Source organism: Ovis canadensis, chromosome 12, assembly GCF_042477335.2.
Source record: "Ovis canadensis isolate MfBH-ARS-UI-01 breed Bighorn chromosome 12, ARS-UI_OviCan_v2, whole genome shotgun sequence".
Lineage (NCBI taxonomy): Eukaryota > Metazoa > Chordata > Mammalia > Artiodactyla > Bovidae > Ovis > Ovis canadensis.
Window position 1 is genome coordinate 65,882,909 of NC_091256.1, and position 12,972 is coordinate 65,895,880.

Below are 12,972 nucleotides of genomic sequence, written 5' to 3' on the forward strand. Positions count from 1 at the left end.
AAGACTCATACAAATTGAATGAGAAAAACCATTAAAAAAATACAGCAGAAAAATAGGCAAAAGATATGAATAAGCAATGTATAAAAATATTAAATGTAAATTAAACATGAAAAGATACCATTACACATAACTAAAAAAAATACATTAAAACAACATTTCTTAACCTATCAGATTGGAAAAAAACTTTAAACTTTATTTGAAAAAACTATCAAAAATATATATATATAAAAAACTGTAGGAAAAAGAAGAAACTCACATACCCTTTACTGAGATTCATCACTTGTTAACATTTTGCTACTTTTTCTTTATCATTTTGTCCTTATTATATATTTTTCTTTCAGCAGTTTGAGAGTATGTTGCATACATCATATTCCTTTACTCCTGAACTTTTCAGTGTGTATCATCCCTTATCAGTTGTGTCATCTGCAAATATCTTTCTATTCAGTAGGTTGTTCTTTTGTTTTGTCAGTGGTTTTCTTTGCTGTGCAAAAGCTTTTAAGTGTAATTAGGTCCCATGTGTCTATTTTTGCTTTTATTTCCTTTACTTTAGGAGATGCATCCAAAAATATATTGCTGTGATTATGTCAAAGAATGTTCTATTGATGTTTCCTCCTAGGAGTTTCATAGTATGTGGTCTTATGTTTAGGTCTTTAATCCATTTTGAAGGGCTTTTTTCTATTTTTTTCAAAAACAGTCAGTTTAATTCATAGTATTATTCATAGAACTTTTGGTGGAGGGGTGTTTATTTTTTTAATTTTTATTGAAATGTAATTGATTTACAATGTTGTGTTAGTTTTAGATGTACAATATAGTGATCATTATGATTCTTTTTACATTGTCTTCCATTATAAATTATAAGGTATTGAATATAGTGGTTGACAATAGGTCCTTGTTATCTATTTTATATATAGTGCATGCTTAGTCACTTCAGTCATGTCCGACTCTCTGTGACCCCATGGACCATGGCCCACCACGCTCCTCTGTCCATGGGATTCTCTAGGCAAGAATACAGGAATGGGTTGCCATTTCCTTCTCCATTTATATATAATATTATATGTATTTGAATCCCTACCTCCTAATTCATTTTGAGTTTACTTTTGAATATGATGTTAGAGAATGTTCTAATTTCATTCTTTTATGTAGCTGTCCAGTTTTTTCCAGCACAACTTATTAAAGAGACTGTCTTTTCTCCATTGTATATTCTTGCCTCCTTCAGTTTCAGTTCAGTTCAGTTGCTCAGTTGTGTCTGACTCTTTGCAACCCCATGAACCACAGCACGCCAGTCCTTCCTGTCCATCATCAACTCCCGGAGTTTACTCAAACTCATGTCCATTGAGTCGGTGATGCCATCCAACCATCTCATCCTCTGTTGTCCCCTTCTCCTCCTGCCCTCATCTTTCCCTCAATCAGCATCAGGATCTTTTCCAGTGAGTCAGCTCTTCGCATCAGGTGGCCAAAGTATTGGAGTTTCACCTTCAACATCAGTCCCTCCAATGAACAACCAGGACTGATCTCCTTTAGGATGGACTGGTTGGATCTCCTTGCAGTCCAAGGGACTCTCAAGAGTCTTCTCCAACACCACAGTTCAAAACCATCAATTCTTCTGCACTCAGCTTTCTTTATAGTCCAACTTTCACATCCATACATGACTACTGGAAAAACCATAGCCTTGACTAGATGGACCTTTGTTGACAAAGTAATGTCTCTGCTTTTTAATATGCTGTCTAGGTTGGTCATGATGTTCCTTCCAAGAAGTAAGTGTCTTTTAATTTCATGGCCACAATCACCCTCTGCAGGGATTTTGGAGCCCCAAAAAATAAATTCAGCCGCTGTTTCCCCATCTATTTCCCATGAAGTGATGGGACCAGATGCCATGATCTTTGTTTTCTGAATGTTGAGCTTTAAGCCAACTATTTCACTCTCCTCTTTCACTTTCATTAAGAGGCTCTTTAATTCTTCTTCACTTTCTGCCATAAGAGTGGTGTCATCTGCATATCTCAGGTTCTTGATATTTCTTCCGGCAATCTTGATTCCAGCTTGTGCTTCTTTCAGCCCAGCATTTCTCATGATGTACTCTGCATAGAAGTTAAATAAGCAGAGTGACAATATACAGCCTTGACATACTCCTTTTCCTATTTGGAACCAGTCTGTTGTTCCATGTTCAGTTCTAACTGTTGCTTCCTGACCTGCATATAGGTTTCTAAAGAAGCAGGTCAGGTGGTCTGGTATTCCCATCTTTTGAAGAATTTTCCATAGTTTATTGTGATCCACACAGTCAAAGGCTTTGGCATAGATGTTTTTCTGGAATTCTTGCTTTTTCCATGATCCAGCGGATGTTGGCAATTTGATCTCTGGTTCCTCTGCCTTTTCTAAAACCAGCTTGAACATCTGGAGGTTCACAGTTCACATATTGCTGAAGCCTGGCTTGGAGAATTTTGAGCGATACTTTACTAGCATGTGAGATGAGTACAGTTGTACAGCAGTTTGAGCATTGTTTGGCATTGTCTTTCTTTGGGATTGGAGTGAAAACCGACCTTTTCCAGTCCTGTGGCCACTGCTGAGTTTTCCAAATTTGCTGACACAGTGGGTACAGTGCTTTCAGAGCATCATCTTTCAGGATTTGAAATAGCTCAACTGGAATTCCATCACCTCCACTAGCTTTCTTTATAGTGATGCTTCCTAAAGCCCACTTGACTTCCGATTCCAGGATATCTGGCTTTAGGTGAGTGATCACACCATCACGATTATCTGGGTCATGAAAATCTTTTTTGTACAGGTCTTCTGTGTATTCTTGCCATCTCTTCTTAATGTCTTCTGTTAGGTCCATACCATTTCTGTCCTTTATTGAGCCCATCTTTGCGTGAAATGTTCCCTTGGTATCTCTAATTTTCTTGCCTCCTTAGTTATAGCTTATTTGAGCATAAATGTGTCATTGTGTTTCTGGGCTTTCTGTCCTGTTCGATTAACCTATTCGTCTGTTTTGTGTCAGTGCCATACTGTTTTGATTGGGCTTCCCAGGTGGCTCAGTGGTAAAGAATCTTCCTGCTGACAGAGAAGATATGGGTTCAATCCCTGGATCAGGAACATCCCCTGGAGAAGGAAATGACAACCTGCTCCAGTTTCTTGCCTGGAGAATCCCATGGACAGAAGAGCCTGACTTGCTATAGTGCATTGGTTCACAAAGAGTTGGACATGACTGAGCAACTGAGCATACACACAAGACACACACACCATACTGTTTTGATTACTATAGCTCTGTAGTATAATTGGAAGTCAGGGAACATGATTCCTCCAGCTCTGTTCTTTCTCCAGATTGTTTTGGCTATTGGAGGTCTTTTATGTTTCCATACAAATTTTTAAATATTTGTTTAGTTCTGTGAAAAATGTCATTGGTCATTTGATAGGAATTGCATTGAATCTATAGGTTGATTTGGGGACTAGAGTCATTTTAACAATATTGATTCTTCCCATCCAAGAACACAATCTTTCAATCTATTTATGTTGTCTTCAGTTTCTTTCATCAGTATCTTATAGTTTTCAGAGCACAGGTCTTTTGCTTCTCAGGCAAGCTTATTCCTAGGTATTTTATTCTTTTGATGTGATGATAAGTGAGACTGTTTCCTTAATTTCTCCTTCTGATACTTGACTGTTAGTTTATAGAAATGCAACAGATTTCTGTGTATTAATTTTGTATTCTGCAACTATACTGAATTCATTGGTGAGCTCTAGTAGTTTTCTGACGGAGAAGGCAATGGCACCCCACTCCAGTACTCTTGCCTGGAAAATCCCATGGATGGAGGAGCCTGGTAGACTGCAGTCCATGGGATCGCGAAGAGTCGGACACGACTGAGTGGCTTCACTTTCACTTTTCACTTTCATGCATTGGAGAAGGAAATGGCAACCCACTCCAGTGTTCTTGCCTGGAGAATCCCGGGGACGGGGGAGCCTGGTGGCCTTCCATCTATGGGGTCGCACAGAGTCGGACACGACTGAAGCGACTTAGCAGCAGCAGCAGCAGTAGTTTTCTGAAGGCATCATTAGGATTTTCTATGTATAGTATCTCATCTGCAAACAGTGACAGTTTTATGTCTTCCTTTCCCATTTGGATTTCTTTTATTTTTCTTCTCTGCTTGGTGTGGCAAGGACTTCCAAAACTATGTTGAATAAAAATGGTGAGAGTGGTCGTGCTTGTCTTATTCTTGATCTTACAGGAAATGCAAGTATATTCTCTGTATGCGTGCCTTTGGGAGAATTTTTATCATAAATGGACACTGAATTTTATCAGAAGCTTTTTCTGCATCCACTGAGATGATCATATAGTTTTTGTTCTTCAGTTTGTTAGTATAGTGTATCCGATTGATGGAGTTGCAGATATTTGAAAATTCTTGCATCCCTAGGATAAATCTCACTTAATCATGGTGGGTTATCCTTCTAATGCATTGTTGGATTCAGTTTGCCAGTATTATTTTGTTGAGGATTTTTGCATCTTTGTTCATTGATGATAGTGACATGTACTTTTCTTTTTTGTGTGCAATATCTTTGTCTGGTTTCATGTCATAGTGATGATGGCTTCATAGGAGATTGCAGAAGTGTTCCTTCCTCTGCAGTTTTTGGGAATAGTATAGGTGTTAAGTCATCTCTAAATGTTTGGTAGAATGTTTGAAGCTATCTGGTCCTAGACTTTTGTTTGCTGGGAATTTTTAAATTACTGATTCAATTTCAGTACTGGTAATTGGTCTGTTCATATTTTCTGTTTCTTCCTGGTTCAGTCTTGGGAAACCGTACCTTTGTAAGAAATTGTCCATTTCTTCTAGGTTGTACCCTTTATTGGCATAGAGCTGTTCATCACAGTCTCTGTGATCCTTTGTATTTCTGTGGTATTGGTTTTAACTTCTTCTTTTTCATTTCTGATTTTATTGATTTGGGCCCTTTCCCTTTTTTTATTTTTTTTACTTTTTTATTGAAATGTAGTTCATATACAATTTTGTGTTATTTTATGGTGTATAACAAAGTGATTCAGTTTATATAGATAAAATGTATGATATAGCATATAAGTTTATATACATATATATGAGAGTCAGTTTTATATATCTACATATTTGGCTATTTTTAAGATTCTCTTACATTTTGGTTATTAAAAATTCTGAATGTAGTTCCCTGTGCTATACTGTAGGACCTTATTGTTTGTTGTTTATCTATTTTATATATAGTAGGATATATCTGTTAATCCTAAACTCCTAATTTATCCTTCTTTTGCCCTTTCCACTTTAACTAACCATAAATTTGCTTTCTATGTCTGTGAGGTGAGTCTGTTTGGTAAATTAATTCATTTGTATCATTTTTTTTAGATTCCACATGTAAGTGGTATCATATAATATTTATCTGTCTGACTTATTTAGCTGAGTATGATAATCTCTAGGTCCACCCATGTTGCTGCAAATGGTATTATGTCATTTTTTATGGCTGAGTAATATTCCAGTGTGTTTGCACACACACACACACACACACACACACATCTTCTTTATCCACTCATCTGTTGATGGATCCTTAGGTTGCTTCCATGTCTTGGTTATTGTAAATAGTGTTGCTATGAACCCTGTGCTGCCTGTATCTTTCTGAATTAAAGTTTTCATCTTTTCTGGATATATGCCAAGAACTGGTATTGCTTGATCATGTGATATCTCTATCTTTAGTTTTTTAAGGAACCTCCATACTCTCCATGGTGGCCACATCAATTTACATACCCACCAACAGTGTAGGCTGCTGCTGCTGCTGCTGCTAAGTCGCTTCAGTTGTGTCCAACTCTATGCGACCCTATAGACAGCAGCCCACCAGGTTCCTCCGTCCCTGGGATTCTCCAGGCAAAAACACTGGAGTGGGTTGCCATCTCCTTCTCCAGTGCACAAAAGTGAAAAGTGAGAGGGAAGTCGCTCAGTCACGTCAGACCCTTAGCAACCCCATGGACTACAGCCTACCAGGCTCCTCCATCCATGGGATTCTCCAGGCAAGAGTACTGGAGTGGGTTGCCATTGCCTTCTCCAAACAGTGTAGGAGGATTCCTTTTTCTCCACACTCTCTCCAGCATTTATTATTTGTAGAACTTTTGATGAGGTCCATTCTGACCGTTGTGAGGTAATATCCCATTGCAGTTTTGGTTTGCATTTCTCTAATAACTAACAGTGTAGAATATCTTTTCTTATACCTGTTGGCCATCTGTATGTCTTCTCTGAAGAAATGTCTATTTAGATCTTCTGCCCATTTTTTGATGTGATTGCTTGTTTTTTTAATATATTGACCTATATGCGCCATTTTTGTATTTTGGAAATTAAGCCCTTGCCAACTGCATCATTTGCAAATATATTCTCCCATTCTATAGATTGTCTTTCCGTTTTGTTTATGGTGTTCTTCTGCTGTGGAAAAGTTTATAACTTTAATTAGGTTCTACTTGTTTATTTTTGCTTTTGCCTTAGTAGACTGACCTAAGGCACCTTTGGTGCCTTATTGATTTTCTGTGTAGATGATCTGTCCATTGATGTCATCAGGATGTTAAAGTCTCCTATTATTGTATTCCTTGCAATTTCTCCCTTTATGTCTGTTAGTATTAATTAAGGTATTTAGGAGCTCCTATATTGTGGGCTTATATTTTAACAAGTATAATATCCTTTTCTTATATTGATCTTTTTACCAATGTCTTTTTATGATGTCTTTCTTTATCTTTCTCTGTGGTCTTTGTTTTAAAGTCTATCTTGTCTGATATGAGTACTGCTACTCCTGCTTTCTTATCCTTTCCACTTGCCTGAAGTATCTTCTTTCTATCCCCTCACTTTCAGTCTGTGTGTATCTTTCATCCTAAAGTGCATCATTTGTAGGCAGCATATTTTAGGCTTTTATTATCCAATCTGCCACTCTATGTCATTTGACTGGAGCATTTAGTCTATTGACATTTGAGGTAATTATTGACATATATTTATTTATTTCCATTTTAAACCTTATTTTCCAGTTGATTTTGTATTACTTTATTCTTTTTATTTTTCCTTTTGTGTTTGATGGTTTTCTTTTGTATTATGCTTGAGTTCTCTTTTTGCTTTTTGTGAATCTATTGTATGTTTTTGATTTGTGGTTACCTTGGTTTTCAAGTATGTTAACCCATTACTGTATCTACTTTAAACTGGTAATTATATCATCTCAAATACATTTTTAAAATTTTTACATTTTCTTACTTCCTTCCCCTGTATTTTATCATTTCGATGTCCTGTTTTACATATTCATGTTAATGCTTTTGCTGTTGTATTTATAATCAATTTCATAAATTTGTTTTACTTAAAAAGAAACCTCTTACTGGTTTATTTAAGTGATCTATAATCCCTTCATATATTTGCTTTTCCTATTATGATTTTCTCTTTCCTATAGATTCTCTTTTTTAAAGATGTATTTGTTTTATTTTTGGCTATACTGGGTCTTCATTGCTGCACATGGGCTTTCTCTAGTTGTAGCAAGTGGGGGCTACTCTTCATTGCAGTGCTTGGGCTTCTCATTGTAGTGGCTTCTCTTGTTGCAGAGCCATGGGCTCTGGGCATGTGAGTTTCAGTAATTGCTGCTCATGGGCTCAGCAGTTGCAGCTGCTGGGTTCTAGAGCATGAGCTCAGTAGTTGTGATACACAGACATAGTGGCCCTATGGCATGTGGGATCTTCTGGACCAGGGACTGAACCCGTGTCCCCTGCACTGGCAGGCAAATTCCCCACCAGTGGACCACCAGGGAAGTCCTTAATTTTTTTAGTATATAGAAAGGTTTGTATTTTTGTTCTGATGGTTACTTTTGTAAACTAGAAAAAGAAAAGCAAATTAAACCCAAAATAGAAGGAACAAAGAATAAAGAAGAGAGCAAAAATCAATGTTACTTTGAAAAAAACTGATGAACCTCTAGCTGTACTTATCAAGAAAAAAAGGAAAGAAGATACAGATTACCAGTATCAGAAATAAAAAAGAAGACATCAGTATAAATCCCTCAGACATTAAAAAGGATAAAACAGAATATCATGAGCAACATTTTGCTAAGTTCAACAACTAAGATGAAATTGACAAATTTTTTGAAAAACACAAATTACAAAAACTTAAGAAATAGAAAACCAGAATAACTCTTTATATCTGTGAAAGAAATTGAATTAATAATTTTAAAACCTTCCCACAAAAAAGCGATCCCAGATGGTGAATTCTGTAAAACATTTCAGAAAGAAATAATGTAACCCTATATAAAATCTTCCAGAAAAACATGCAGGAGGTTGCCAAATAAGGTCAAAATCACCCTAATGTGCAAACCACAAACACTAGAGGAAAACTGCAGATCATTACCTCTCATGAATTTATATGGGAGAATCCTTAATATAATATTGATTCCAACAAAATATTAAGGAGGAATAATCATGACTAAATGGAGTTTATACTTCATAAAAATTAACTGCATCAGTATTTTATAGTGAAACTTAATTTTTCATTCAGAGTAAACTTCCTACAACTTCTTTAACGGATTTGACTTTTAACTTTGTTCCACTATTTTTAAAAATAAAATCCACTCTGCGAAAAATAAAGATTTGCCATCATTGAGAATTTCCAAAATAATTTGCCAAAGTCATTGGACCCCAGATTAAGAAATCCCTGCTTTAGACTCTTTGGGGATGATGGTAATGTTCTATATCTTGATTGTGTTAATGGTTACATGCATGTGTACATTTATCAAAATTTATTGAACTGTATGTTTTAAATAAAGTTGTTTTTTTTTATTTCTTGCTTTAAACATAGCTTGAGTTTTAGTTCTAAGATAGTTACAAATATCTGAAGAATATTCTTAATAGTACAGAAGGTTTTAGAATCCCTTGCAGTTCTAACCCTACCTCCAAAGTGAACCTGATATAATGAAATCCCAGTGAAGAAAACCTTACTTTGTTCATGGACTAGAATGGTTCTGTGTAGATGCAAAATAAGTCACCATTTAGGGCTTACCACTTGTGATTCATTTAAATTATTTTCAGACTTAAATCTCTATTTAATTTCCTTCTGTTTTCTTATGCCTAACTTCATTCATCCTGGAGGAGGAAATGGCAACCTACTCCAGTATTCTTGCCTGGGAAATCACATAGGCAGAGGAGTCTGGTGGGCTACAGTCCATGGGGTCACAAAGAGTCAGACATGACTTAGCAACTAAACAACAACAAATTTAATTCATACAGTGTTATGCTTACTCATAAACATAATTTTTTTCTTTCAACTCAATGCCACTGAGTTCACCATTCATTTCTGTTACAACTCTAGAATATTTTCCTTATTCATTCTTGTTTTCAGCTTTATTCATTCTTCAAACTGCATCTACATTTATCTGAAGAAACTAAAAGTAAGCTTTTACCATAATAGTGTGGGACTTAGAATTTAGATTTCCTGGAAACTCTTATTTAAAAAGCAATTATTTGGGGGCTTCCCTGGTGGCCCAATGGTTATGACTTCACCTTACAATGTAGGGGATGCAGGTTTGATCCTACATGCATCAGAGAGCTAAAAACCCCACATGCCTCAGCCCAAAAAAAACAAAACATAAAACAGAAGCAATATTGTAACAAATTCAATAAAGACTTTTTAAATGATCCACATTAAAAAAAAAACTTCAAAAATAAAAGGCGAGTATTTTAAAGCAGTATTTTCTTAACCTGGTTGTTTGGTTCGAGGATAGAATTTAGTGCTAGATTTGCCCTAATGGTAGATCATTAATATCTTTGTTTATCAAAAGTATTCTTTTTACTCTTAGTGCCAAAAAATATTTTCTCATACAGATGTTTTTGTCTTCTTGTCCTCTAAGGTTTCCATTAAGTGACTTGTTAATATCAGAGTGATTTATTCATAAACTTCAAACTTGGTGATCCTTGATATTTATATAATATTTGTTTTATAATCACTAAATTGAGGGAAATTTTTATACTCTGACAAGATCCTAAAACAATGTTAAGGAACTTCACAAAGATATATGATATGACTTGTCTTTAGTAAAGAAATCAAATTGAAGAAAAATTAAGAAGAAAGAAACATACAGCCTTGCTAAAGTTTTGCATGCTGAAGGTCAGCATACTTCATCTAGAACTTGGCCCCAAATCTGGCCCTTAACTTTACACCCCCCAACATAAGTGTGCCAGACAAAATACAGTGTGTCCAGTTGAATTTATTCCAGATGAACAAGTAGTTTTTAGGATAATCATGCCATATATTATTTGCTAAATCCAACAATGCTGCTGCAGAGGATACAGTGCAGGCATTCTAACTACTAAGTGACCTGGCTAAGCAACCTCACGTAAAATTTAAAGGTTTCCAATTTCATTTCCTGAGCCCCAGAGGGTTTCTCAGTCAGATGATATGAAGACTTGTGGCGTAAAAATTGAAGTGCTCTTTAGTATTTTTTACTATAAGTACAGCTGACTTTATATGGCCCTTAACTGTTTTGAGATTTGTATTTTTTTTCTGATGTGCTTGGGAAAAAGTTCTTAACCAAGTAGTCAACTTGTTATGGCTTATCTCAAATCCTGCTAAATATTCTGATTTTTTTGATGAGCATGAAAATAGCCCTGTCCTGAGAGAATATAGCATATGCATCAGAGGTTGCATGGTGGGAGTTTGAGCTCTTAAACTATATCCTTCCTACACTAATAGACGTCACAGGCAGAACAGTGTTCTGAATGAGACAGAAGCCACATGAAGTATAGCAGTGACTGCTTTGCACCCTGTCCCTTTTACTCCACATACAGTCTTGACAAGATTTACAAGATTTTGAGATTTGTGGCTGAACTGCACAATCAGAGAACATCCTTGTTGCCATTTCATCTGCATTCTGACAATTCCTCAAACCTTGGATACAGATAAATTATATGTTTATAGTTTCATATATATGTATGAGAATATGAATATATCTGAGTGGTGTGGCCCTCAGAGGGGTTTTCTTGGGTCTAATGGCTTATATCATTATGTTATTCTTGCTTACAGAAATGCTGACACCCTCATTCTTTTTTCAAACTGGCCCCTTGGTGTTTCTGTCCTAGACATTGCCCTTTCAGCAACTAATCTTCCTCTGAAAGCTTTTCTTGATTTTTTTATATGCCTCTTAATTTCTGGAGTTATAATTTGGTATAGTTTATATTTTGAATATAAATTTTTATCTTGATACTTCATACTGAGGAAAAAAAGCATCCTTTTTTTCTTAAATTGTCTAAATCACAAATTACTATTTTTCCTAAATTTGAATTATTCCATCTGTATTCTCCTATGTTCCCTTTTTTAAAAATTAATAAACTTTATCTTTTAGAGTAGTTTTAGGGTCACAGGAAAATTGATTAGAAAGTACAGTTCCCATATACCTTTTCTCCACACACACATGTTGTTCAGTCGCTAAGCATGTCCAACTCTTTGTGACCCCATGGACTGTAACACACCAGGCTTTCCTGTCCTTCACTATCTCCCGGAGTTTGCTCAAATTCATGTCCATTTAGTAAGCAACACACATAACCTCTCCCAATATCAACATCCTGCACCAGGGAAATATGTTTGTTACAACTAATGAACCTGCATTGACATGTTTAGCATCCAAAGTCCATCACTTACATTATGATTCACTCTTGGTATTGTACATTCTATGAGTTTTGACAAATGTATAATGACATGTGTCCACCCCTGTAGTATCATACAGGATAGTCTCATCATTCTAAAAACCTTCTGTGCTCTACCTATCTTTTTTTCTTTTTAAACTTTTCTTGTCCTCTGGTACTATATTGAACTTCAGCTCCATTGTGAAATAAAGCTTTGCCCTACAACCCTGAAGGAAAATATTGCAACAGTCAAATCTGATCACAAAATGTTTTCCCTTTTATTCTTACCTAACTTCAAACAGGTGATGGAAAGTGAAGAGTTCATGTTGCTTCCAGCCAATCAACTCATTGATATAATATCTAGTGATGAGCTAAATGTTCGCAGTGAAGAACAGGTGTTCAATGCAGTGATGGCCTGGGTTAAATACAGTATTCAAGAAAGACGTCCTCAGTTACCCCAGGTATGCAGGGAAATGCTTCTTTAAGTAAACTGTTTTGTACAGGATAAAACAATACATATTTGATTTGCAAAAAAAAAAACAGTTATCACTGTCATTCGTATTAGACAGTAAGAAAGACCATCTCTTTCCAAATAACCAAGGAGATTAAGTGTTAAGCATTTTAAGTGTTTATCATTATGAACTTTTTGCTCCTTTGTTTCCTCTGTTTCTCATTAACTCTAGGTTTGGGCTATAGCATAAATCAGAACCTAAATGGTACATAATGAACAAAAGGAAGCAAGGATGGCAGTTATCATGTCTCCCTTCTCTATGATTTGGAAATCCCACCACAGTTTGAAGAGTAAAGGAATGAGATGGGTCATGAGTGGTCACTAAATGACATGTTTGATGTTCTTGTTATTATGATTACTGCTGCTACTGCTAAGTCGCTTCAGTCGTGTCCGACTCTATGCAACCCCATAGACGGCAGCCCACCAGGCTCCCCCGTCCCTGGGATTCTCCAGGCAACAACACAGGAGTGGGTTGCCATTTCCTTCTCCAATGCATAAAAGTGAAAGTGAAGTCGCTCAGTCGTGTCAGACTCTTAGCGACCCCATGGACTGCAGCCCACCAGGCTCCTCCATCCATGGGATTTTCCAGGCAAGATTACAGTCCTTAGCAATTTGATAGTATATTTTTCTAGACTGTTATTAGAAGAGCTTATACTACTGAAAGCATAAAGAAGCATGCTAAAGTGATACTGATTATTCTAGTTAGTGAACTGGTGGTTGGAATAAATTTAGTTTTGTATTTATGCCTTCCACCCTCATTATTTATTAGATCAATTAATTAATCCAGTTAGATCTCAAGATAATTGGAAACACAATCAGGGAGCATGAGTTATGTATTCTCTTA

The 12,972-nt window shown here is 36.1% G+C and overlaps 1 protein-coding gene across 9 annotated transcripts in view; it reads left to right on the forward strand.

Annotated features, from left to right (window-relative positions):
• KLHL20 (kelch like family member 20) overlaps positions 1–12,972 on the forward strand; it is a 67,769-nt gene that overhangs the window by 35,003 nt on the left and 19,794 nt on the right. For all 9 annotated transcript variants that reach the window (XM_069546048.1, XM_069546047.1, XM_069546045.1 and 6 more), the window contains one exon: positions 11,920–12,078. In XM_069546048.1, coding sequence (XP_069402149.1) covers positions 11,920–12,078 — 159 coding nt within the window. The remainder of the gene's footprint in view (positions 1–11,919; positions 12,079–12,972) is intronic.